This window comes from Lynx canadensis, chromosome E3, assembly GCF_007474595.2.
Source record: "Lynx canadensis isolate LIC74 chromosome E3, mLynCan4.pri.v2, whole genome shotgun sequence".
NCBI classification, from domain to species: Eukaryota; Metazoa; Chordata; class Mammalia; order Carnivora; family Felidae; genus Lynx; species Lynx canadensis.
In genome coordinates this window covers 11,174,957-11,202,461 of record NC_044318.1, presented here as the reverse complement: position 1 = coordinate 11,202,461, position 27,505 = coordinate 11,174,957, and the positions used below count along the sequence as shown (strand labels likewise).

General features: G+C 43.9%; 1 protein-coding gene across 2 annotated transcripts in view; it reads right to left on the bottom strand.

The window, feature by feature from the left end:
• Positions 1–27,505, bottom strand: part of SHISA9 (shisa family member 9) — a 278,952-nt gene that overhangs the window by 19,187 nt on the left and 232,260 nt on the right. Inside the window, exon 3 of one of the 2 annotated variants that reach the window (XM_032591655.1) lies at positions 6,851–7,010. In XM_032591655.1, the coding sequence (XP_032447546.1) occupies positions 6,851–7,010 (160 nt within the window). The remainder of the gene's footprint in view (positions 1–6,850; positions 7,011–27,505) is intronic. The other variant, XM_030301523.1, reaches the window with a different exon arrangement.

The following is a 27,505-nucleotide window of genomic DNA, read 5'->3' as shown; positions in this document are numbered from 1 at the left end:
TCCCCTAAATGCTACAGGATTCAAGTTTGTTATTTAAGCATCACATAATGCTTGGAATTTTGTTTAGAAATCAGTTTCTCTAAGTTGAATTTCATTTCAGGTGTGCCGAATGAGCCCTGGGTGATGGTACTTTATTAAGAAAACTCCCTGGTAACCTCTTGCGTAAAGTAAAGAATGTTAAGAAGGGCAATGGCCACACCCTAAGCCTGTCTTTGTTAGACTTTCTCTGTAAGATTGGATTTTACTCAAAGGGGGGTAAACCTGCTCACGTGTCTGTGCAGCAGCCTTTGTCCATTGGCCAGAGGCCTCACCAATCAGTGTGTGCCATTGGCTCCCCTTTCCTTTCTTAAGAATCTACCTGAAAAGCCCAAGTTCTCAGCATTTTTGCACAATTTCCAGACAGACATCAGGCTGCCAGCTGAGAGGAGTTGCAGGGAACATTCTGTGTGATGTGAAAGATTACAGAGCACAGATCCCGTCTCATTTAAACATTTCTGGTTGGCCTCGTAGGCATGCCAAAGGACGCTCAGATTGCCACATTCCCCCTGCCGATATGAACTCAACACCCTCATTATTCACAACAGAGGGGAAATGAAGGGACAGGAGGGTGAAGAAGTTAAAATTAAGTGAGACCCGCCCAGGTTCATTGACATCTGGAAATAGTGATGTGGCCCCAAATCTTCCTGTGTGGGTGGACACAAGACTGCCTGAGTCACTGAGTCACGGACGCCAAAAAGGTCATTACCCCTAAGCCAAGTTCATCACTTGAAGACAGGAACCATGCCATGGTCACCCCTATCCCCACCTAAGGCAGGGCTTAGCTCTGGCAAGGTGGTAACAAGTTCTCTTTCATAAATCCACTGAAAATAAGGACACTTAATCAGGTGGCACACAGGCTTCCAAATATACACGTAAGGTCCCACTACATGCTTGGTGCCACTACCCCTGACATTAGATAAATATTTATTGGGTGGAAAAACTTCAACACTTATTAAAGGGGGATGAATCAAAGGTGGTGAGAGGAAACAAACGTGAGGTAACCTTCTGGGTGATGAAATATTTCTTATCCTTACTGGGATGTTTGTTATCCTAGAGTATGTGTCTTTCAACAATCATGCCACTGTAAAATTATGATCTGCAGATTTCACTACATGCAAATTTTACCTTATCTGCAGTATACCTTAAATATATTATACCTCAATTATACTCAGCACCATGGGAAAACTTTAAACTTCAAACAAAGAAAGATAACTCAATATAAATAATCCTCCCTCCAAAAAAGAGGGGAAGGTACTCCCCCATTTTTTTTTTTTTTTTTTTGGTCTGGTTATAGCCTTCTGATGCCAGAAATTGCCCTCTGGAAGATGGAATCATGTCATGGAAAGAACACAGGATTCTGAATCAGGTAATCCTGAATGTGATTCTTGCCTCTGCCATTTACTGGAAGACGCTGGGAAAATTGCTTAATTTCACCTGCCAAAATTGCTTAATTTCATCTGCCAAAGATTGGGAACAATACCTCCCTCAGAGGTATAGTGTTTTGAGACTTCAGTGATGTTAGCCCTCTTCTTGCCATAACTTAAAAAAAAAAAATTAAACACGTAGAGGTCAATCCATGGCTGAGGTCTCATGCATCAGGTAGGTTTCTCACGCATGACTCGTACAGCAAGACGAAAGAGGAAATTCCTGCCATGTTGAAGTGCATTGTTGTGGTTTTAAACAGTGCCATTGGAAAATGGAACAGGATTCTGGCAAGAGCCCCTTGTCTGTCAAATAGCAACAAAGAAGATATCTTCTTAATAAAATTTTAATGTAAAAATGAAGGCACCATGGCACTTTATCAATAATGCTGGTACGCCCTGTCTCTTTCTCTCACTGAGAAGCCAGGGTTGCAATGAAGCATCTAAAGGGCATGTAGGTCAATGAGAAAGAATGAAATCCTGCCATCTGCAGCAATGTGGATGAAACTGGAGGGTATTATGCTAAGTGACATAAGTCAGGCAGAGAAAGACAGATATCATATGTCTTCATTACTCATATGTGGAACTGGAGAAACTTAACAGAAGACCATGGGAGAGGGGAAGGGGGAAAAATTGTTACAAACAGAGAGGGAGGGAGACAAACCATATGAGACTCTTAAATACAGAGCACAAACTGAGGTTGATGAGGGTGGGGGAGTGGGGGAGAGGGGAAAATGGGGGATGGGCATTGAGGAGGGCACGTGTTGGGATGAGCACGGGGTGTTGTATGTAAGCGATAAATCATAGGAATCTACTCCCACAACCAAGAGCACACTGTATACACTGTATGTTAGCCAACTTGACAATAAATTATATTAAATAAATAAATAAGTAGATAAAATTATAAAATAATAAAATAAAATAAATGTGGTCAGGAGTTTAAGTCTTACGTGCCTAGAGGAAAAAACTGGACATGGGTCCAAGAGGCGATAAATGCTAATGCATAGTCAATTTTCTGTATGCAAGGTCCATTAGAAATTACATGAAAGTGTGGTCTTTTTCCAGCTCTGGAGGCAGGAACCACCCCCCTCTGAACCAGCAGGTAAGCCTTCTGGACATTTTCCCAAACACCTCTGTCCTGTCAACATTGCCTATGAAGAACCATAAAGTGGGTTCTTCACATCGTAACTACCCATCAAACTGGCGGCTCAAGCCAGGGAACTCGTGTGCTTAACGGAGACTTCAGGTTACATTTCGACTCAATCTACCACAAGACACACTTTTTGTCTTCAGTCTTGGTGGAGGATGTAACTACAACGTTTAAGTCCGCAGTTGTAACTTAGGAAGGAGAGTCAGTTGGAGGAGACTAGGAATATTTTTTTTAATGGATTGTAGTAGCCATATGTCTGGATCTTCGTCATTCAGGAGATATGGGGCAGTAAACAGGTTTGGCTGACTGCTGGTCCTTAGAACGGCTCAAAAACGTCACTTGCTGTTTTGCTCGCTTGTTTGTTTTATCAGATCCTCAGTGTGAGTTAGCTTCCTTGTATGTCTTTCCCATCAGGCCGGAATAAACTCTCCCTCCCTCAAAATGACACCTGAGCCACTGCATGTTAATCAAGGCATCAGTGTATCTTGGAGATCTGAGGAAAAATATGGCCAACAAACAACTCTGGTCTGGAGACTTTAATATGTTCCAGTATTACTGAGGTTGACTGTATGTCAGGCTAAGCACATTCTGTGCAATGTATCACTGAATCTACCCAACAAACCATCATCTCCGTATTGTTATTATCTCCATTTTACAGAGGGGGGAAACTGAGACCTGAGGAGGTTAAGTTACTTCAGAAAGAGCCTGAAAATATCTAGTGAGATCTTAAACTCCGTCCCGACCAGTGGCAGAGGCCATGCCATGTTCCACCATCTTGCTGATCATCTCACGCTCCTGACTTGATGTGGTACTCACCATATGCTCTAATTCACTAATTTTACAAAAACTTATTGGGAGCACTTGTAAGTTCCCAGCATGGTATTAGGTGCTGGGGATGCACTGATGAATGGGACAGACTTGGTTCATGCTTCAATGGGACCTACAATCAAGGGACACCAGATTAAATGTCTAAAATAAATGAATGAATGAATGAATGAATGAAACAAATGATAATCCAACCCCATCATACCTCCTTGTACAAAATCTGATGAAGTTTAGCTGCTAACATTTCCCTAATGTGTGCTAATCTTTTGCTGACACTTGGGCAGTGAACCCCTTGGGAACAGAGAACATTGTGTACTCACATGCTATATCCCTGAATTGTAGAAAGAAAAGAGCTCTCTTTAAACATCAATGAGTGTGTTGGGGTGCCTGGGTGGCTCAGTCAATCAAGCGTCTGACTTTGGCTCATGATCTCATGGTTTGCAGGTTCGAGCCCTGCATCAGGCTCTGTGCTGACGGCTCAGAGCCTGGAGCCTGCTTTGGATTCTGTGTCTCCCTCTCTCTCTGCCCCTCCTCCTTTCACACTCTCTCTCTTTCTCAAAAATAAATAAACACTAAAAAAAATTTTTTAACATTAATGAGTGTGATTTCAACAAGCAAATAAAGTAAAATAAAATATAAAATAAAATAAAATAAAATAAAATAAAATAAAATAAAATAAAAGTACCAACAGTTACCACTCTTTTCTGTCTGGAGTTGGCAGTGAATGGATGGGACATATTTAATGGCCCACAGTATTCTAATAACTAGAATGAGTAGAATTGTTTCATTTTCTATTTTAAAATTTCCTCGCTTTTCATTCCTCATTTTTCACATGAAGAAGCTGAGGTCAGAGAGTTTCAGTGACTGCATGAAACTACCCCATGTTCTGGATATTAAAGCCACCAAGAGAAATTTATTTTCCAGGGGTATTTTTGAACCTGGCAGTTAACCCTAAAGGCTGTCCAAGTCCTTCCTTCTTTACCAGGCATTTTTAGAAAATGCATCTCCTTATCGAAGGCTGCAGAACTCTCAAAGGAAAAAAATTTTTAAACAACTTCTCTCCTGGGTGGTAATGATTTTGCTAATGAAATGCGTTTCATCATCCGCACACACATCATGGTGTGAATTATGCCTTAATAAAGAACCTTTCGAAGAGCACTTAGCCCAGGATCTGCATTTCATTTGTGCAGGCAGATGCTAGACACGTGGGTAACCCATTGGGTCAGGCAGTCCTTTAATTTGCTCCTCCCTGGAGAGTCACAAGACCATCGGCGACTCAGGTAAAGCCTGTGAACTCCCACAACAAGCACAGAGGAAGGACAGAGAAGAAGAGGGGCACATCAACCATATCCAGGATGGAGGAGGGTTCTTTATGTAAGATCCTTCAGAGTTTTCTAGAAGATTAGGGGTGCTTCCTTACAACTGAGCTCTGATTGGACTCATGCCAAAGACAAGCGCAATCATTCATTCAGTAAACACTACAGAACTTTATGGAAGTTCTTTATGGAAGAAAGGGTTATTTAAGGAGGGCAAAACTGGAAATGGAATTCTAAATGCACTGTAGACATGTGCTATGGGCAGGATCTCTGTACAAATCCGGGGGAAAAAATCAAGGAGCATTGTGGGAATATCCATCTATGATTCACCCAAATAACTACTGGGTTTGAAGGGGGGACAAGACACCAGGCCTAAGCTGAAGAAATAAGTTGTTTAGGGGAATGTAACCAGTTCAAAGGGAAAAGGATGTCTGGGTTGATTTTTTTTTAATGCCAAAAGAAGAATCAAATGGAACTGGCAGATGCCATTTGTCACCTAAAGGCAAGGCTCAGGAAGGGGGTGGGGAGGGGCAGGGCACCACACAGTGTAGGAAGGCTTCCACAGCTACATTGGTGTAGATGCCCTGACTCCTTCTCTCCTAGGCAACAGCCTGCAGCTCTTCCTCCTAATATTTGAGTCTACTTAAACACGCTCAGGATGCATACGCTGTGCAAACACGCGATCTGGAATGGGGGGAATCTGTGGTCATGGGGTGTGTATAAGGGCTGAGTTTGGTGCAGAAACTCAACATACAACACAGGAACCGGTATATGAGTTCTTGCAGGGCTTGGGATTTGGAAAAGCCTGTGTCAGTCTGCTCAGCCTGCGCCCTTGGGGTTAGAAATCTGGTCTGCCCATCTTTGAGGGACTCCATCTGGAAGCCCTAGGAGACGGGGAGGCATGAATTCCTAAAGATATTTGTGATTCAAATGCTTGCGGAGTTCCTAGTATGTGCCTGGCCCTCTGCCGAGCCACCAAGATGCTCTGTGCCTCCGATGTTTGGAGACCATGGTCACCTCCAGCATCACAGACACGTCACAGCTTCTGGGCTTTGGTTTCTGGTGTCCGTTTGTAATGGAATTAAGATATCAGACACAGGAATCAATCAGCAAACACCTCCCATCCCATCTCTGATGAGGGGCGTGGTTGCGAGGGAAGGAATGAAGACAAGTAGCTGATAATAAAAGCAAGCAGGTGGCCTGTGAGTCCATCTGCCCAAAGTGTGACTTTGCTGTGGCTGCTGCTTCCATCCGATAGAACTCCTGCCCACACGGTTCGTTTGGAAGCCTGGGACACCATCATATGTGACGCTCCCTCATGTGTGAGCTGGGGAAAGGGACTAACGGAGGAGCAGGGCCGGGGGAAGCTAGCAGCGGGAGGATAGGCTCTGGAGTAATAAAAATCCACAGGCTGCTTGATTTGGACCAAGGTAAAGGAGACTCCTTGAGTCTTAGTTTCCTGATCTGAAAACTGGGATAATAATTGTGCCCTCCTCTTTGGACCACTGTGAGAAAAAGAGGCAGGATGTATAGAATGTCCCGTGCAATCGATAAGAACTTGATCAGAACTTAGCACAAGCTCCAGGCTGTGTGCCCAATCCGGAAGAGCAGAAGCGTTCCACTTACTGACTTCACAGAGACGGGGTGACTGCGGGGTGATGGATGCTACCTCCTACAGGGCAAGACACTCGGACACCAGGTGTCCTGGATTTTATGTCCTGGGGATTCACTAGGGCAGATGGTGGACGACGAAGGGGCTGAGGTGTCTGTGGGTCCAAATAAGCCTCCAGGCGCCCTCTGTCCCGGGAAACAGCCCCCACACGTGTCCCTCGCCACCCCCCCACCCTGCCCCATGTGACTAGTCATAGGGAAAGCAACTGTTTCACACTAACCTGGGCCCCAGGTAGAGACATCAAGAATATGTGTGAGAGAGACAGAGAGGGAGATAGAGGAAGAGATGGACAGACAGAGACACAGAGTTCAGAAGACAAGAAGAAGGAAAAGAAAACGAGAAGTAGAATGAAAGAGAGGGGCAGAAAAACCAGTTGGGGGGTGGGGAGAGAAAAGTACAGAAAAGCAGGGGAGAAAGAGAACAGCACTTACCAACCGCCTTCAGGGAGGCATATTTGTTGAGCTCTTTGCCTGGCGGCTGCTGCTCGTAGGGGTTAGAGATCTGGCCCAGGCTGGGGTACGAATGCGGATGGCCCATCTGCTGGAGCAAAGGGGAGGTGGGCACCGCGTTGTTCATCTGTGTAGCATCTGCAAGCAAGATAACAGGGGGTGGTCACAGACAGGGTGGGACCTTCCTCCCATGCAAAGCAACCCACCCTCGCAGGGTCCCAAACGCCCCACCCTCCTGGGGACACGAGACCGAGAGCAGCAGGGGATGGGTGAATAAAGGGCAAAGGGTGCGCCTAGAACTTTTCATCTCCCCTTGAAATGGATGTGTTAAGGTCCCTACCATTCCAGGGGCTATTTCTGTTATTAAAACTATAGGGGTGCCCGGGTGGCTCAGCTGGTTGAACGTCCAACTTTGGCTCAGGTCACGCTCTCACGGTTCGTGAGTTGGAGCCCCACATCGGGCTCACAGAGCCCGCTTCGGATTCTCTGTCCCCCTCTCTGTCTGCCCCTCCCCCAATCTCGTGCTCTCGCTCAAAAATGAAGAAACATTAAAAAATAAACTATATACAGATGATTAACTTCAGTAACAGTCAAGGAAATGCAAGTCAGAACAATGACGAGAAGCCGTTCCTTCGCCAAGAGATTGGCAAACATTGAGTAAGAGGGGGGAGGTACACCGATAGTCGTAAAGATGTGGGAAGTTGTGTGGTCTCATCAACTCACGGTGGGCACACAATTTGCCATATTTGTGGAAAGGAACATGACAGTGTGTCTTAGAATGTAAAGTGAGTGCATATTTTGACCAAACAATACCACTTCTAGGGAATGAGCCTACAGAAATGACATCAGAATACATGGATATTTGTTCAGAGATGTTCTCTGCACCATTGTCTATAAGGTGAAATATATGCACACACACAGAAACAACATGAGCTCCTAAAAATACGGGAATTCTTGGGGGCACCTGGATGGCCCATGTGACTCTTGATTTCAGCTCAGCTCATGATCCCAGGGTCATGGGATCGAGCCCTGAGTTGGACTCTGCTTAGAGTATGGACCCTGCTTAAGATTCTCCTTCCCTCCCTCTCTCTCCCTCTGCCCCTCTCCCCTACTTTCTCTCTTATCTTTCTCAAAAAAAAAATACATATGGGAATTATTAAATTATTGTACATTCATAGTACATACACAGTCTGTACATGCATATAATGGGATATCATGCAGCTTAAAAAAAAGTGTTTAAAATCGAGTTAAACTCTGGGGCACCAGGGTGGCTCAGCCAGTTAAGTCCAGCTCTTGGCTTCAGCTCAGGTCATGATCTCACAGTTTCATGAGTTCAAGCCCTGTATCAGGCTCTGCGCTGACAACTTGGGATTCTCTCTCTCTCCCTCTTTCTGCCCATCCCACACTCGCACTGTCTCTGTCTCTCTCAAAATAAATAAATAAACTTAAAAAAAATCTTATAGAAAGATGTGTTAACTCTACACGTCAACCTGGATAGTTCTTTGGGGCTTATACTGTTAAGGGAAAAAGAAAATGAGAAAGTAATGCAAATAATACAGCATTTTTGGTAAAGAAAATCTGTGCGTGTTGTAATTTGCAAAGACAGAAAAAAAAATATGTAAAGACACATGAGCAGAATATTGACTACGTAGAGGAAATGGAATTCACCTGGAGAGGTTCAAGAAGTTGGCTCCGAAGGAATATTCTCTGAGCTGAGACCCAGAAATCCAGATGTGAGTTAAATGTGGGAGGAGGTGGAGGGCAGTAGAAGCATGTGCCTGGCACGTGCAGAAGAGGGGAGAGGGAGGAGGTGGGGCTGAACAGGCCTGCAGGGCTCACGATGCCTTGTGAAGGGTTTCTGTGTCACCCTGAGAGCAGTGGGAGGGAGGGGGCAAACTCAGATGAGGCTCGGAGTCCAGAAGAGGGGGGTTATTGCTCAGTTTCAGGCAGGAAGTGGAGATTCTCTCCAGGTACATGAAGCACTCGTGCAGATCCAAATAAACATGGCGGTGGATGCTGGTGCTGCTTTGAAAGATCCCCTTTACCTGGCATATGTGCCCATTTCCCAGCTGCTCTGGAGGGGACTCACAGCTCAGAGCTGGCCCTAGCACCCGCTAAGTTATTCTCAGGAACCACCACCCTGGGTTTCGGGTGCTTCATGAACCTCACCCTCAACACCTGAGGTGGCTGGCCACCAGCGTCTGGCTGGCTGACACTAAGGTGCGCAGACCGGCCCCTTGCCTCAAGGTGTGGACCAATGGATGCTCCAGAGCTCCCAGGGTTTGGAACAGGGGGCAGCATTTTTTTGGGTAAAGGGACAAAACTGTAAATAATTCAGTCTTTATGGGCCACACAGTCTCATTAGGAATACTCTCAACTCCACCCTTGTATCAAGAAAGCAGACACAGACATTATGTCAAATAATGGGTGTGGCTGTATGTCAATAAAACTTAATTTATCAAAACAGGTAGCGGCTAGATTCGATTCAAGGGACATAATTTGACTAACCCTGGTCCAGACTTTACCTGAGACTGACACCCCCATCCGTGTGAGACTCCTTCATCTTACCTATTTTGTTTCCCTCACAACCTGAGAGGGGCGTGTGTGTGTGTGTGTGTTGAAGAGTACTCCCTCAGAGTATTATACACCTGAACCCCCTCTCTGAAGTGCTGCTTCTAGACAAGTCAACCCATGACTTCTCTACACGTTATACCCCATGACGTGTATGGAATGCTTGCCTTTAGAAACCAATAAACCCAAATGGAAAGAGGCAGGGATACCACAGCTGAGACACAGAGATAAGAACATTTTTATCACTGCACAAGCACACAACCCCAAATGCGTAATGGGGATGTGACCAAACATATGCCACGTCGCCCAGCCTCTGCTGGCATGTGAGAAAGTGGGTGTATCCTTCTGCCATAATAGCATTTTGGCTGCAATTCAGCTGGGTCCGGAAGGCTCAAGATAACAAAATAATGGAAATAGGGCTGCATAAGGCATAGCGTTTGTTATGGTGTGGACCCCAAGATCGTCTGACATCTTCCTCTCCAGAGCCACCTGCTAGGGAGGTCAACTTCATCTCGGCACGTCAGGCCAGACATGTTTTGTGCCCAAATGCTGGTCTGGTGGGAGCACTTACTATAAACTCTCAATGTTTGCTGTTTTGGGGGGGGGGGGGCTCACACTGTATCTTTTTTAATGGACAGCTACTATTTTTGTGTCTTCAGAACCGCCACTTCCTTCCATATCCTGCTTCATCTGAATTTGGGTCATGTGATGAGCTGTCAATTATGGTGACTGTCTTAGTCTGGGTTTTCCCAGAAGTCACTGAAATAAGGATCCAAGTATGAACATATCTGGGGGGGTGCTCTCAGGAACACCGTAGAAAAGAAGTAAGGGTGGCACAAAAACAGACACTCAGATCAATGGAACAGAAGAGAGGACCCAGAAATGGACTCACAAACGTACGGACAACTAATCTTTGACAAAGCAGGAAAGAATATCCAATGAAATAAAGACAGTCTTTGCAGCAAGTGGTGCTGGGAACACTGAACTGCGACATGCAGAAGAATGAACCTGGACCACTTTCTTACACCATACACAAAAATAAACTCAAAATGGATGAAAGACCTAAATGTAAGACATGAAGCCATCTGAATCCTCGAGGAGAAAGCAGGCAAAAACCTCTTTGACCTTGGCCACAGCAACTTCTTACTCAACATGTCTCTGGAGGCAAGGGAAACAAAAGCAAAAATGAGCTACTGGGACCTCATCAAAATAAAATATTCTGCACAGCAAAGGAAACAGTCAGCAAAACTAAAAGGCAACCAACAGAATGGGAGAAGATATTTGCAAACGACTTATCAGTTAAAGGGCTAGTAACCAAAATCTCTAAAGAACTTATCAAAATCAACACCCAAAAAACAAACAATCCAGTGAAGAAATGGGCAGAAGACATGAACAGACATTTTTCCAAAGAAGACATCCAGATGGCCAACTGACATATGAAAAGATGCTCAACCTCACTCATCACCAGGGAAACACAAATCAAAACCACAATGAGATACCTCCTCACACCTGTCAGAACAGCTAACGTTAACAACTCAGGCAACAACAGATGTTGGTGAGGATGTGGAGAAAGATGATCTCTTTTGCATTGTTGGTGGAATGCAAGCCGGTGCAGCCACTCTGGAAAACAGTATGGAGGTTCCTCAAAAAATTAAAAATAGAACTACCCTATGACCCAGCAATTACACTACTAGGAATTCATCCCAGGGATACAGGTATGCTGTTTCGAAGGGACACATGCACCCCTATGTTTATAGCAGCACTATCTACAATAGGCAAAGTATGGAAAGAGCCCAATGGATGAATGGATAAAGAAGATGTGGTATATACATACTATGGAGTATTACTTGGCAATCAAAAAAAAAAAAGAATTCTTGCCAATTGCAACATGAATGGAACTAGAGGGTATTATGCTAAGCAAAATTAGTCATAGAAAGACAAAAATCATATGACTTGACTTATATGAGGTCTTTAAGAGACAAAACAGATGAACATAAGGGAAGGGGAAAAATTTAAAAAAAAAAAAGGGAGGGGGACAAAACAGAAGAGACTCATAAATATGGAGAACAAACAGAGGGTAACTGGAGAGGGTGTGAGGGGGATGAGCTAAATGGGTAAGGGGCATTAAGGAAACTACCCCTGAAATCATTGTTGCACTCTATGCTAACTAACTTGGATATAAATTTAAAAAATGAAATAAAATAAAGAAAAAAAGAAAAAAAAAAAAAGAAAAGGAGCAAAGGAGCAAGACAGGGATGGGAAAACAGACAAAGAGCACAATGCCAAGCAAGGGGCGATTCTAGTGAACTGGAGTTTAATCCCACTTTGGAATGCTGGTAAATGATGTGGAATGCCTGTCTGAGAATTCTATCATTAAGCAAGCCCCTTAGTATTTATATACCAATTCCCATGAGTCATGAGTTGAGGGCTGCTTCTGGAAGACAGCAATGCCTCAGCATTTGCAACCCACCATGTTCATGGTCAGAGTGTGCTCTAGCAGGCAAAAAAAACTCTTACTCAGACACGTAAGGGCTGGCAGTTGGATATCAGGCCAGTAACTCTCACTAGCCACAGAAGTGAGCATGTGATCAAAACTGACAAATCATAATACCTCCTTCTTCCCACAGTGATTGGGCCAGAAGCAGGCACGTGATCTAGGCTGGCCCAATCAGAATACTTCCCTTAAGTTTTCTATTTGGAACCTTTGGATTCAAAAATCCAGGAAGCCATGGATTCGAGTTTGAACCTACCAAGTGGAGAATCTCTTTATTGTGAAGGAATAAGGACAACAGGAGGGAAGCAGCGAAGATAGGGAAGGCCTTTCCCTTTCTTTTATGTTTATTCTTAAGAAAGAGAGAGAGAGAGCACACACAAGTGCGGAGGGGGTGTGCAGAGAGAGAGGGAGACACAGAATCTGAAGCAAGCTCCAGGCTATGAACTATCAGCACAGAGCCCGACTCGCGGCTCAAACTCATGAACTGTGAGATCACGACCAGAACTGAAGTCGATGCTTAACCGACTGAGCCACCCAGATGCCCCAGGGAAGCCTCTTTCTAATAAGCTAGTATGCTTTGGGGTGTATCTCTTGCACTGTATAGTTTGGACTAGTGTAGCTGTCTGGATTTCCTCTGGGAAATGGAACCAACCAGAGGGGAAGTTGCCCATGTGGATATAAAGCAAGGCCTGGGGATTGTGTTAAGATGATAAAGGCATTGTTCCTGGGTATTCTACAGAAATATAGTAGAAATTTCAAACTGCAAGTGCTCTTACTAGTACATAGAGAATGCCCAAAGCTATTAATAAGCTAATTAACTAATGTCTTTATGGTGGTCGTCTTTTTTTTTTTTTTTTTAACCCCTGGAAGTAGATCCCAAACATGAGCCTGTGTAGTTAAAGAGCTGGCCTCTCCCCAGCCCACTGTCCAGTGGGCCCTTTCTCCCATCTCCTTGCTCCCTTGGTTCTAGATCCCACCCACTATGCTCAACTTCAGCTCCCAGGCCTGCCAGGAGAGATGCAAAACATGTCATTAAAGGAAAAAAAAATCTGTAGAGATGTTCCTCATCACTTGTGACAGCCTTTTATGTTATCCAACAGAATATTTAATATGCCATTATAAAGTATTTGCTGCTGGATGATATCTCCCAAGTCCTGAGCTACCTCAAGGGCAGTGGGTAGTTACTTAATATAAGTGGGCATGACCGAGATGGCCCACCAAAGGGATCACTCACCAGCCCAAAGTCACATTCCTGCTATCCCATGTAAAACCCTGGGAAGACAGCCATTTTGTGCCTGCTTCCAGGCATCAAATATTCAGAAATATTGAAATCTAGGGGGCGCTGGGGTGGCTCAGTTGGTTATGCATCTGACTTCAGCTCAAGTCACAATCTCCTCATGGTCCGTCCTTGAGTTCAAGCCCCGCATCAGGCTCTGTGCTGACAGCTCGGAGCCTGGAGCCTTCTTCAGATTCTGTGTCTCCCTCTCTCTCTGGCCCTTTGATCGCACCCCCCTCGCTTGCATTCAGTCTCTCTCTCTCTCTCTCTCTCTCAAAAATAAATAAATAAATAGATAGATAGATAGATAGATAGATAGATAGATAAACCAACCAACCAACCAACATTAAAAAAAAGGCACATACTTAAAAAAAAGAAATCTGGTCTCAGGGCAGCTACGAAAAATTATTAAACGCAGGTGTGACTGGATTTTTTTTTTAATGTTATTTTCATTTTACTGAACAGGAAGATGGAAAAGAGCTGGCCACCCAGGTTCCCTGGGAGTTTTCTACAAATATATCCAGCTAAGGAGGAGATACCTAAGTGTAGATGCGAAGGAAGCCCAGTTTGGCATCCAACCAAAATAGAATAGGGTGAGGGAAGCACAAAGAGTGAGATCTGGGTTATAATCTGCAAATCCTGTCCTTGCCAAGAGAGAGAAGAAAAATAAAAGACATAGATACATAGACAGATAGATAGACAGAATGTAGGTATACATGTATATGCATATGTATGCGCTTTTTAAATATTTATTTATTTTCAGAAAGAGATGGCGGGGGGGGGGGCATGGAGGGGCAGAGAGAGAGGGAGAGAGAGAGAATTCCAAGCAGGCTCTGTGCTGAGATCGACATGGGGCTTGATCTCATGAACTGTGGATCATGACCTGAGCTGAAATCAAGAGTCAGATACCTAACTGACCAAGCTACCCAGGTGCCCCATACATATGTATGTATTTTATGTATGTAGGTATATGTACATATATATTACTTATGATATATATGTTGTTTGATATGTCTATCTCATTTGATTTGCATAGTCATGACCATAGAGAGAATCCAATTGAACCAACTCTGTCTTGCTCTCAGCCGGATGGTTTCTCTTATAGACCAACTTTGGCCCCAGAGATACCGTTCTAGGTACTTCATACCCCATGCCGTAAGAAAAACTCTTTGCCGCATTACAGTTTTGCAACTCATCCTGACCCTTATAAATAGCCAACGAGAACTTTCTGTTCTGGGATGCTGTTTTCAGTCAAGACCCTCGGTCAACAAACAAGAAGCTATGATGTCCCTGTGCTCTCCTTCCTGAGACAGAAGAGGGGCCTTATGTATTAAACAACCATTTTCAAAGAAGGGTAAGATAGAGCTACTCTAATTGGAAACCTCTGGCTGACTTGCCCCCAGGTAACCGCTGTAGAAATACCATTATACGTGGTATATCTTAGCCACTAAACAGAAAGGAGATAGATGTCATTCAGACAGGGTCAGTTAAGGTAAAAACGCTCCGCGGCAAACCCTGGGATGATGCTGTGGGTTTCTCAGTGTAGAACAGACAAATAACAACTATCAGAAACTGGACCAATGTGGCTCCTATTGGAAGCAAAGCGACAAAAGCCAGTCTTTCATGGCACATCACAAGGAAACAGCTGAGAAAGGCACAAGACAGTCAAATGGTGTTGTTTTGTGGAGCATGCATTATATGCCAGTCATTGGTAAAGAATTTCTCATGCACTTTAATTCCCATATCAACCCTAGGAGGTAGAGAGCTGTGGACAAAATATCTTTTAAAATAAGGTTTTCGAGGTGTGCCTGGGTGGCTTGGTCGGTTAAAAGTCCAACTTCAGCTCATGTCAGGATCTTACGGTTCATGAGTTCAAGCCCCGCATCAGGCTCTGTGCTGCCAGCTCGGAGCCTGGAGCCTGCTTCGGATTCTGTGTCTCCCTCTCTCTCTCTCTCTAACCCTTCCCTGCTCATACTCTCTCTGTCTCTCTCTGTTTCTTTCTCTCTCTCAAATAAATGTTTGAAAAGTTAAAAAAAAATAAAGTTTTTGTTGTAGAACAATCTTAAGAATTATAAAACTATTGCAGAGATGGCATCAGGAGGTCCCACATAGACCCCAGATCCAGTTTCCCCTGATAGTAACAGCGCGTGTTGTGCAGTGCGTGTGTTACAAATAATGAACCGATTTGATAAATTACCATCAACACAAGTCCACACTGTCTTCATATGTCCTCAGTTTTTACCTAATGTCCTTTTTCTGTTCCAGAATCTCATCCAATTACCACATTAAAGTGAGTCCCTCACGTTTCCTTAGGTATCTCGTGGCGGTTAGTTTCTTTGACTTTCCTTGTTTTTGATGACTGTGACAGTTTTGAGGAGTACCAGCCAGGTATTTTGTAGAATGGCCCTTGAGAGGAATCTGTCTGATGCTTTTCTCATGACCAGACTGAGGCTGTGGGTTTGGGGGAAGGGAACTGTAGAGATAAAGTGACATTCTCATCATAACCTATCAAGGATACATACTATGATGCCTTACCACTGTTGATGTTAACCTTGATCACCTGCCTGAGGTAGCGTCCATCAAGCTTGTCCACTGTAAAGTTGTTCTACTTTTTTCTTTTTCCATGCTATCCTCCATGAGCCACTTTGCACAACCCACATTTCAGGAGTGGGGAGTTACATTCGACCTCCTCGAGTAAAGAGTATCTACATAAATTATTTAGAATTCTTCAATGTAGGAGATTTGTCTCTTTTCCTACACTTGATTATTCAACCATTTATTTATATCATTGTGGACATATAGATATGTATGTTATTACTTTGGGTTATAAACCAATACCATGTTGTTTTTTGCTCAAACTGTTCCAGGTCCAGTCATTGGAAACTCTTTCAGTTGGCTCCTGTGTCTCATTTTTCAGACCCCCACCCCCTGCTCTCTAGCAATATGAGATGCTCCACGTTCATCTTGTATATTCCCTGTCTGGTGCTAGAATCAGCCATCTCTCCAAGGAGCCCTGGTTCTTTTCATTGTAGAATGGTGTTAGCAACCAAGATCTGGGTGCTTCTGGTCTCTCTCTCTCTCTCTCTGCGGACAGAATAAGGAAAACTATGTGTATGTCCTAACTCATATACTCCGGGATCTACAAATATTTATATATGTAAACATCTGTATCTACCTTAAGCCAAACACATTCATCCTGCTCTCTCCAGCTCTAATCCATGATCCATGGATCATTCTAGGCTCCTCCCCTTGTTTATTTATAATCTTTCACCCCCAAAACATGGCTCCCATCATCCACCATCCGTTGACTAAGTTGTTAAGTCCAATATCCATGTCTAGCAATACCAGAATCATTATCCCATATCCCCATGGGAAACAACCTTATCAACTACAGCACAGTCTAAAGACAATGGATTTTTCAAGTTATTAAAGTGTTTTTCTGTTTTTGTCTTCCTAAGAGCATCATGGCCCATGGCATCCACATGCCTGGGTAATGCTGGGGAATTGGGATTTATTACAGAAGGACGACAAAGAAAAATGATGATTGTGGATGGTATCAATCAATGATGGAGATGGTGAAGACACACTTACATACATAATACGCACAGAGGTGTTATTAGGTACCAGGCACTATGCTGTATACGAACTAATCCAGTCGTTCCAAGAATCTCTGTGAGATACTATTATTAACCCCACTTTGCAGAGGAGGAAACCAAGACAGAGAGAGGCTTTGTAACTTGCCCAAAGTTATACCACTTATATACAGCAGAGCTATGCTGTGTTCCTGGCCATCTGCCTCTAGACTGTGTTCTTGACCACTTCCTTTTGGCTTTAAGGGAGTTAAATTCAAATGTTTGACATTCGAAAAATTATTTTGTAGCCAGACAACAATACAATTTTAAGTCACGTGACTGACTTTGGAAAGTGGTAGGTTTTTATTCCTTTCTCGCCACTCTTTGATTTTCGTTTTTTTGGTTTTTGTTTGTTTGTTTGTTTTTTTTAGTTTTTAAAGTTTTATTTTGAATTCCGGACAGTTGATGTATATTAGTTTCAGGTGTGCAATACAGTGATTCAACCCTGCCATATATCACCCAATGCCCATCACAAGTGCACTCCTTAATTCCTGTGACCTGTTTCACCCATCCCCCTAGACACTGTCCCTCTGGTAACATAGTGTTGTACTCTATGGTTAAGACTGCTTCTTGGTTTGGCTCTCTCTCTCTCTTTTTTCCCCTGCCTTTGATTGTTTTTGTTGGTTTCTTAAATGCCACATATGAGTGAAATCATATGGCATTTGTCTTTCTCTAGGCTAACTTACTTCATTTAGCATAATATACTCTAGGTCCATTTATATTGTCACAAATGGCAAGATTTCATTCTTTCTAATGGCTGAATAATATCCCATTACACACATTCACACACCTCACTTCTTCTTTATCCATTCATCTATCAATGGGCACTTGGGCTGCTTCTGTAATTTGGGCACTGTAAATAATGCTGCAATAAACATAGGGGATCATGTATGCCTGTAAATCAGTGTATCCCTTTGAAATAGCCAATAGTGCAATTATTGGATTGTAGGGTAGTTCTATGTCTAACATTTTGAGGAACTTCCATACCTTTCTCTCTGCTCTCCAGCATATGGAGGGCTGGACTTGGTAGACAAGACCACAGAGTTTTTGTCAAGGGTAGACCAGGGAAGAAATGGGATAGGAAGCCTGCCTCCTCTGATTCTAGGGAATTGAGAAAATAAAAAGGAGAGAGAGAGAGATGAAAGAATGTCACTCAACTTACTCTCTTTGGTCTTCAGACCCAGGTTGGGATGGAGAATGATGGATGAGGAAAATGCTGACGGCAGGGATCTCTTGTCTCACTCTGGGAGGAGCTCACAGGGAAGAAGCGCTAAGCTGTCAGGGGGTAGCTGAGCCAGTTAAGAAATGGAGTGGTATGATCTGACTACCAGATGCCTAAATTGACCTTCTTCAATGACCCTCACATCCCATAGCGCTTGAGGGCAGGAATCCCGCCAGAGAACCTCTCGTTGTAGGGCATGGGGGTTTCACACATAGAGCGTTTCCTTCCACTTGATTCTACTCTCCTTTCTCTCCCAAGCAAGACAGTTAGCACGGGCCAACTCAAACAGAAGTCACACACCCACAAAAGCCAAATAGAAAAGCACGTTAACCACATAAAAGATTTCTCTGCCTATCACAATCCTGTTTTACATACAAGGAAATCGAAGCCCAGAGAGATTGAGGTGCTTGCCCAGAGTCACACAGTATGTTAGTAACTATCAGGATTTGATCCCAGCTTTGTCAGATGGCGGAACAGGTGTTTCCTCCATTAAGTTAGGCTGCCCCTAGCCGGGACTAGAAGAAACTAGTGTCTCAGCATGGAGCCTCCTCTATGGGGAGAGACTCTTGGGTCTTAAGTATCTTCCCTCTTTTTTAAAGAAAAGAATTTTAACATTTATCTATTTTTGAGAGACAGAGCATAAGAGGGGGGGATGCAGAGAGAGGGAGACACAGAATCCAAAGTAGGCTCCAGGCTCTGAGTTCTCAGAACAGAGCCCAACGCAGGGCTTGAACCCATTAACTGTGAGATCATTACCTTAAATGAAGTCGGACGCTTAACCAACTGAGCCACCCAGGCATCACAAGTATCTTCCCTCTTATAAAATGTCCCACTCAGGCCCGTAAACCACTAGCCAGATCTTGTGTCTTTTTGCCTCCCTTTCACCCAGAGAATGGAACTTGTGTTATACCCAAGGAGTGAGCAGGCTTCCCCACCCCCTGCCCATCCTAAGAATCCCTTACTGCCTTGTGGAATGTGCCTGTGCTCTGACCTCTCCAACTTGCTCACCCATCCATCCCTCCTCATATATTTGAGTGTCTGCAGTGGGCCAGGCATTGAACTCGGCAGACAAGTCCTAGCTCTTGTACCACTTACTAAATAGAGGAACTAATTAGGGAAACATTTCCCAAGGTTTTTTCAACACCCATGAGGTTGCCTGGCCTGCGAGGCCATGTTGGTCCTGACCGGCATTGTACTTCAGATGAACCCCATGCTCCCCAACACATTCTCTGTGCCTCCTCATAATGACTCGACATAATGAAAAAGGAATGGAATTCTGACTCAGTCAGCTCTGGGCTCAAATTCTGGCTCTTCCCTTTCCCAATAGCATCACTGGGTATGTTATCATGCCTGTCTGAGCCTCAGTCTTCTCAGCTCTATAATAGGGACATAAAAGCATCCTCTTGGGCGTGGGGGACTTCATGGAGACTGCATGTACACAATCCTCAGCATCGCCCCTGAAATAGTGTAACCATCCCACATATTTTAGCCAAAGCTTTATTGCCTCCAATTGTCCAGTAAACAAAGAAAACATGATGGGGGTGGCCACAGAAAGAGAGTGGCCCTCTCTCGATTCAGGATTCCTGGACATGTTCCCGATCATTCAGTTGACTCGGAAAAGGACAAATGAGAGAGAATAGGCAAGAGATGTTCCTGCGGGGGGCCAGTTGCACCGGTAATTCTCTTAACAACAACAAAAAAGAGAATGCATGTTCAGAAATCATAGCAGAGCTCTGGCTTTTAGCTCTGTTTTCCTTTCTATCATTCCCAAACCTTTATGCCCAGTATCCTTTTAAAGAGAAAAACCCGAAAATTATAGTTTGAAACACGATGTGGATTTTTCTATAGCCATAAGCAAGCAAAAAAAAAAAAAAAAATCAAATCAAATCCAACTCAAAATTACCCCGAATTTGCCAAAAAAGAACATAGCAGGCGAGCCTCTCACCAGAAAAGGTTTATGTAGAACAAGAATTAAATCCATCTTATTGAAATTTGGTGGCAGAGAGACCAGCAGGGATTTGCAATGGAGGGAAAAAAATGCACATATATCATTGTAAAACCTTTGGTAAATGAGGCATTTGTGGTGCCCATGGGTTTATATACCTCTAAGCATGCAAAACATTTTTTTCTTATTTTGACCATTTAGGATGGGACTATTTTAAAAGTGGAGTTGTTAAATATTTGCTTAATGTTCCTTTTGCCAGTTTTTATGCAGGCCCTGGTGGGGGAGGGGGCAGCAGAGATTCATTTCAAATCTCAGGTTGTGCCCCAAGGAGATGACAGTCTAGGATAGGAGGCAGAACAAGAAAAACGCAAGGGACGCAGAGGACCGTTAAGATCAGCATGGTTAGGTGCACCTGGGTCACTCGGTTGAGCATCTGACTCTTGATTTCAGCTCAGGTCATGATCTCAGGGTTTGGGAGATCACCCCCCATGTAGGGCTCTGTGCTGACAGTGTGGAGCCTGCTTGGGATTCTCTCTCTCTGCCCCTCCCCTGCTCTCCCTCTTTACATATATAATTATATAAATATAATAAATAAACTTTATACACACACACACACACACACACACATATATATATATATATATGCATAAAGACTAGTATGGTCTTTATAGACCAGCACAGTGCCATAATACAGCAAAACATAGAGTCCCATGACAGCACAAGGGACAGGGTACCTCGCTCAGTTTTAGAAGGAAGAAGACCTTCATCTACACTTTGAGAAAGAGAGATTGTCAAAGACAGTAACTAGAGGACCATGTTGGAAATAGCATCAGGAGCACATTCTAGAAACTACCATTTATTGGTATTGCTTCTGCAATGGGACATCTCCAAGGTGGGTTAACTCACCACCAATAGCTTAGCATCATTATAATACCAAAGGCTGCTTATGTGAACAGCAGCCATTCCCCAAGGTCAATTTCATGAGCCCATCTAATGGTGTATATGCCCCTTCCTTCAATAGCCCAGGGAGCCATAGGTGCTTCTTTTCTGCTCCTTGTACTCTTCTCCTCCCCCAGCATCCTTCTCCTCCCAATTCCACCTCTATTTAGTACTTTTCTTTTCCCTTCCATCATGGCTAGTCTTTGACCAGCTGCATGGTGAGCTGCGGCCTGTCCTCTTGGACTTCATTATTTCTAGTCCAAATGTGTTGTGGGATTAGAAACTAATCCCAAAGGGTGCCTGGGTGGCTCAGTTGACCTGGTTTCAACTCAGCTCATGATTTCATGGTTTGTGAGATGGAGCCCCATGCTGGGCTCCACACTGAGCATGGAATCTGCTTGGGATTCTCTCTCTCTGCCCCTCCCCTGCTTGTGCTCTCTCTCTCTCTCTCTCTCTCTCTCTCTCTCTCTCTTTCTCTCTCTGTCTCCCTCTCAAAAATAAATAAATAAGCATTAAAAAACAAAAGAAACTAGAGGGGCACCTGGGTGGCTCAGTTGGTTAAGTTCCGCCTTTGGCTCAGGTCATGATCTCAGAGTTTGTAGGTTTGAGCCCCCTGTCGGGCTCTGTGCTGACAGCTCAGAGCCTGGAGTCTTCTTCAGATTCTGTGTCTCCCTCTCTCTCTCTGCCCCTCCCCCACTCACCCTCTGTCTCTCTCTCAAAAATGAATAAACGTTTAAAAAATTAAAAAAAAAAAAGAGAAACTAGATACCCAAGCTTGTTAGAATGGATGGTAAAATAACAACCGTATGTAAAAATACTATTTGCTTCTGCAAAATGCTCTCCTTTTTCCCTACATCTTCCCCAAGGTGACTGTGAATCATCTTTCCAGGGTCAGCTTATACATCACAGCTTCCAGGGGACCTTCCTGACCCCATCCAATCTTAAATACTCCTGCACCTCTCGTCTGCTAGGGCCACCATAACCACAGAGTAGGGCTTTAACAAGAAAAATGTAACGCCTTGCGGTTCTAGGGGCTGGAAGTCTAAGTTCAAGTTGTCGGCAAGCCTGGTTCCTTCTGAGGTGATGAGGGAGGGTCTGTTCCGGGCCTCTTTCCTGGTCTCTGGTGGTTTTCTGGCAATCTTGGGCACGCCTGGGCTTATAGAAGCATCACCCAATATCTGCCTTCACCCCTACATAGTGTTCCCCTTGTGTGCATGTCTGTGTCCAAATTCCCCTTTTTTTTCATAAGGACATCCATTCTATTGAATTGGGGCCCATCCTTCTCCAGTATGACCTTAACTAATTCCATCTGCCATGACACTATCCCCAAATAAGGTCACATCCTGAGGTACTGAGCGTTAGGACTTCAACACTTCAATTTGAGAGGGGCACAATTCAATGTGTAACACTTCCTTAACTTGACTTCTTTAGCCACATAAATACTTCTATTTATTTCCAGTGCCTGTTTTCCCATACCACTGAGGCCAGGGAATGTGTTCAGTTTCCTCCACCCCTCCGTTCCCAGTGCCTCTCCTGGCTCCCTCCACGGAACTGAATTCTAACTAACACAGGAAAGGATGAGAGGGAAAAAGACCATTTTTCAGGCACCTGCTAGGTGGCAGGCAGTGTGCAAGGAGCTTTACCTAAAAGTCAGCTTTTTCACTAAGAAAAAGACATTGGATGTATTGGCTTAGCAACAGCTATTTCGGTTGCTCTGAAATTAGTTTTTTCTTTTTGGACTGTACGTGCATCAGGTAAGTATTTTGTGTATGGACAATCTGACACCTGGGACAGCAAACGACAACGACAAAAAAGCAAAGGGATGAAACAAATAAGGGAACTAGGCTCAGCTCAACCAAACACCAGGGATGGTACGCTGCTTAGGTATGTGTCCTCCAGGTGGTAACACAACACAGATGCCCCACAGACAGAGGACCAAGTACATCCTACACCAAGTCTCCAGCAGAAACGATTCTATGCAGGGCTGCAACGGACCTGTTGCTTAAGGAATTTTCCAGTGTGCACCAAGAAGGCCTTTAGTTCCGGCTTTCATTGAAGCTTCACAGAGCCAATGCACGGATGCAGAGAACAGACTGATTTCCTATCACCCGTATATTTTGTGTCTTAAAGAGCCCACTTGAATTGGGTGCAAATCTCCTCCACTTAGCTTGTAGAGTCCGTTTTGTAAGTGCATTTATTTATTATTTTTTGAGGGAGGGAGGGAGAGAGCGAGCGCACAAGTGCGCGCAGGGAAGGGGCAGAGAGAGAGAATCCCAAGCAGGCTCTGCACCATTAGCATGGAGCCCCACGAGGGGCTCAATCCCAAAAACCGTGAGATCATGACCTAAACCAAAGTTGGATGCTTAAACAAATGAGTCATCCAGGCACCCCCCCCCCCCACACACACACACTTTTTTGACAGAGACATAAGGAGAGCCTGAGCAGGGGAGAAGGGCTGAGGGCGAGAGAGAGACAGAAAAAGAGCAAGAGAGAGAGGGAGGGAAGGAGGATCCAAAGCAGTCTCCATGCTCAGCACGGAGCCTGACACGGGACTCCATCCCATGACCCTGAGATCATGACCCGAGCAGAAAACATGAGTTGGACATTCAACTGACCAACCAAGCGCCCCTGGAGAGTCCATTTTTTTTTTTAATTTTTTTTTCAACGTTTATTTATTTTTGGGACAGAGAGAAACAGAGCATGAACGGGGGAGGGGCAGAGAGAGAGGGAGACACAGAATCGGAAACAGCCTCCAGGCTCCGAGCCATCAGGCCAGAGCCTGATGCGGGGCTCGAACTCACGGACCGCGAGATCGTGACCTGGCTGAAGTCGGACGCTTAACCGACTGCGCCACCCAGGCGCCCCTGGAGAGTCCATTTTTAAGGACCTACCACACAGACAGTGGTTGAGATTCACAGTGATAGACACAATTATGTCTCTCCCCATTTTCCATACCTTCCAAAGCTCTCCAAACAGCTTCCTCTGTGAGGAGTTATCTGAGAGCAGAGTGAGAACACAGAGAGAATAGGTCCTTTAGAGATGGGAGACCAGGGTTTAAATCCTGCTCCAGCCACATATTAGCTGTGAGGTCCTAAGAAAATTGCTGAGCTCTGGTGCCTCTGGTTCACTGCATATGAAATGGGCGAGATGGGAATGCCAACAAAAGAACTTTGAAACAGGTTCTTTTTTTTTTTTTTTTTTTTTTTTTTTTAATTTTTTTTTTTTTTCAACGTTTATTTATTTTTGGGACGGGGAGAGACAGAGCATGAATGGGGGAGGGGCAGAGAGAGAGGGAGACACAGAATCGGAAACAGGCTCCAGGCTCCGAGCCATCAGCCCAGAGCCCGATGCGGGGCTCAAACTCACGGACCGCGAGATCGTGACCTGGCTGAAGTCGAACGCTTAACCGACTGCGCCACCCAGGCGCCCCGGAAGCAGGTTCTTAAACAGCCGTTTGCTTGCCCGTCTACACTGCAGCACTGTTCACAATAGCCAAGAGGTGGAGGCAACAGGTGTCCACCGATGGATGAAGGGACAAAGAAAATGTGCTGTATGCATACAATGGACTATTATTCAGCTTCAAAAAGGAAGGAAATTCTGATACATGCTACAACATGGATGAACCTCAAGGACATTATGCTAAGTGAAATAAGCCAGTTATAAAAAAGACTTCTCCTCTATGATTCCACTTATATGAGGTAGCTACAGTAGTCAGATCCATGGTCACACAGAAAGCAGAATGGTGGTTTCCAGGGGTAGGCAGAGACCGGAATGGGGAGTTGGTGTTCAACGGGTAGTTTCAGTTTTGCAAGACAAAAAGTTCCGTAAGTCAGTCGCACGACAATGTAAATATACTTAATGTTACTGAACTGTACACCTAGAAATGGTTAAGATAGTGAATTTTATGTTATGCATTCATTGCCAAATTTTGAAACCAAGATGCACGTGCCAAGTGCTCTATCCACACACCCCTCATTATACGTGAAGCCATTCTGTAAGTTAGACATTACTGTGCACAACAGGCAGATGGGAAAAAATGACGCAAAAAGAAAGGGCTGTGGACCATGTATGTGAGGTCACAGGCAGCAGAGACGAAGTCAGCTTGATCCCAACCCAATGCTTCCTTCTCCATTCTAACTGATTGTCTTCCACACAGTCCAGAAAAGAACAAGCAAGATATGTCCTGAAAGCACAGACCTTAATATCTGGCACACGTAAGAATCTGTAATGGTAAACCTTTCTCCCCATATTTCCACATTTTAAAAACATTCAAGCTAACCATTTCTTCTTGTCTCTGAGAATGTTCCAAGGGGTGATTATTGCTTACACCAAATCCTTGCTAATTGCCGGATGAGCAAATTCATTCACTGAATAACCCACTTATCAAATAATCACAATGTGCCAATCCTAGGCCAGGTGTCTTTCTGGGTACTGGGGAAGGAGAAATGCCTAAGACCCACTCCTGCCTCCTAAAAGTTCACAGTCCAATGAAGGGGGAACTGAACGGTAAACCACTCCTGGTAACACATGTGATAGTAAAAGTAGGTACAAAGATCTGGGATGCCTGGGTGGCTCGGTCGGTTAAGTGTATGACTCTTGATTTCTGCTCAGATCATGATCTCATGGTTCATAGGATCGAGCCCTGCACTGGGATCTGCAGGGACAGTGCAGAGCCTGCTTGGGATTCTCATTCTCTCCATCTCTCGCTCTATTCTGCCCCTGCTCTCTTGCTCTCTCTCAAAATAAATAAATAAACATTTAAAAAAAGTAGACACAAAGATCTGAGGCAACCTATGTTTCAAGATAAAAATTACCTGATAGTAATCCTTCCTATATCAAATTCCTAAAAATGATTATCAAGGCATAAAAAAAACTCTTAAAAATGTAAAATGAAACCATGATAATATATCACTACCTATCTAAAAGAATAACAAAAACAAAATAAAACATCTCACAATGCCAAGTCCTGGTGAGGATATGAAGCAAAAGAAACTCTTATTCACTGCTTGTAGGAATGCAAAATGATACAGCCCCTTTGGAAAAATAAATGTAGCGGTTTCTTAAAAAGTTCAACACATACAGAAAACATGGGATTGCAAGCAATTTGTTCTGCTAGCGTTATGCAAGACAAGCAAACATTTCCAATAAATTTTAACTTGATAAATGAGTGATGTCTTGCAATATGAGTAGTACATGATGCTGAATGTCACATGATCACAACTGAGCCATGGTTCCCCCCACCCCACCCCACCCCCGCAGGATTGTGGGTGATCATCTCCCATGCTTGCATGCTCGGCCTCAAGCTATGGTGTTTGGCAGAAGTCAGTGATTTTTCAGAACAATGGACAGTGCCCACAACTAGCGCTACTGTATTTTTTGTCACTTCAAAGCCCCTATGGACAGTCCTTTGCTTTTCCATACAAGAGTAAGCTTAGGAATGCTGTGCTTCATTCTAGGTCATTGGATAGGTTCCTTGTTAAAGCTGCACAAAAAGAAAAAGATGCCATTGAGCCAAGAGATAGCAGTGATTCCATTAGTGACAGTGAAAGTTGTCCTACACAATAACCCTTCTCTCTCGTCACCCTCACACTAGCCACGAAGGTTTTCAAAGGTAAGCGCAGGTTAATGTGTTTATTTTTCTTCATATTTTGTATTTTCCTTATTATTTTATATTATATTACAGTATTGTAATCACTTTTATATGTTTATTTTGGGGTTGTGGAACAAATCATCTGAGTTTCCATTATTTCTTGCGGGGAAATTCGCTTTGATATACAAGTGCTTTGGATTACAAGCATGTTTCCAGAATGAATTATGCTCACAAATCAAGGTTTTACTGTACTTACAATCAGACTCTACAATCCCACTCCTAGGTATTTAACCAAAAGAAATGAAAACTTAGGCTCACATAAAAACCTGCTTGATGTTTAAAGTGGATTCATTCATAATCACCCAAAACTAAGAACAAACCAAATGTCCTTCAACTGAAAAATTGGTAAATAAGCTTCGGCACATTCAGGCAGTGGAATACCACTGAGAAGTAAAAAGGAAAAGACTATGAATACACACATTATGTTAAGTGAAAGAAGGAAGACTCAAAATGCCAGACAGGATATGATTCCATTTATATGACATTTTAGACAAGGCAAAACCAGAGGGACAGAAATCAGGTCTGTGGTTGTGAAGGTTCAGGTGAGTAACTGGCTACAAAGGGGCAGCCCAAGGAATCTGGAGGTGGGGTAGAAGGATGGAGCCATTTTGGGTCTTGACTGTGGTAATGATTACGTGACTCGATGCATTTGTTGAAATTCACAGAACTGTTCCCCAAAAAGAATCAATTTCACTGTATATAAATTATAAAGTACATTTAAATAATTTTTTAAAAATATGTAAAGACATTACCCTGCTTAGCAACAAAGAGTTCTGCTGGCAGAGCAGAAACTGTGAGGAATCTCTGAAATGTGAGGCCAAAATGGGATTATATTTAAAAAAGGATTCATAGGGCAGGATCTGAACCGGAGAACAGAGCTGCAGAAGATGTGGTCGAACATCCC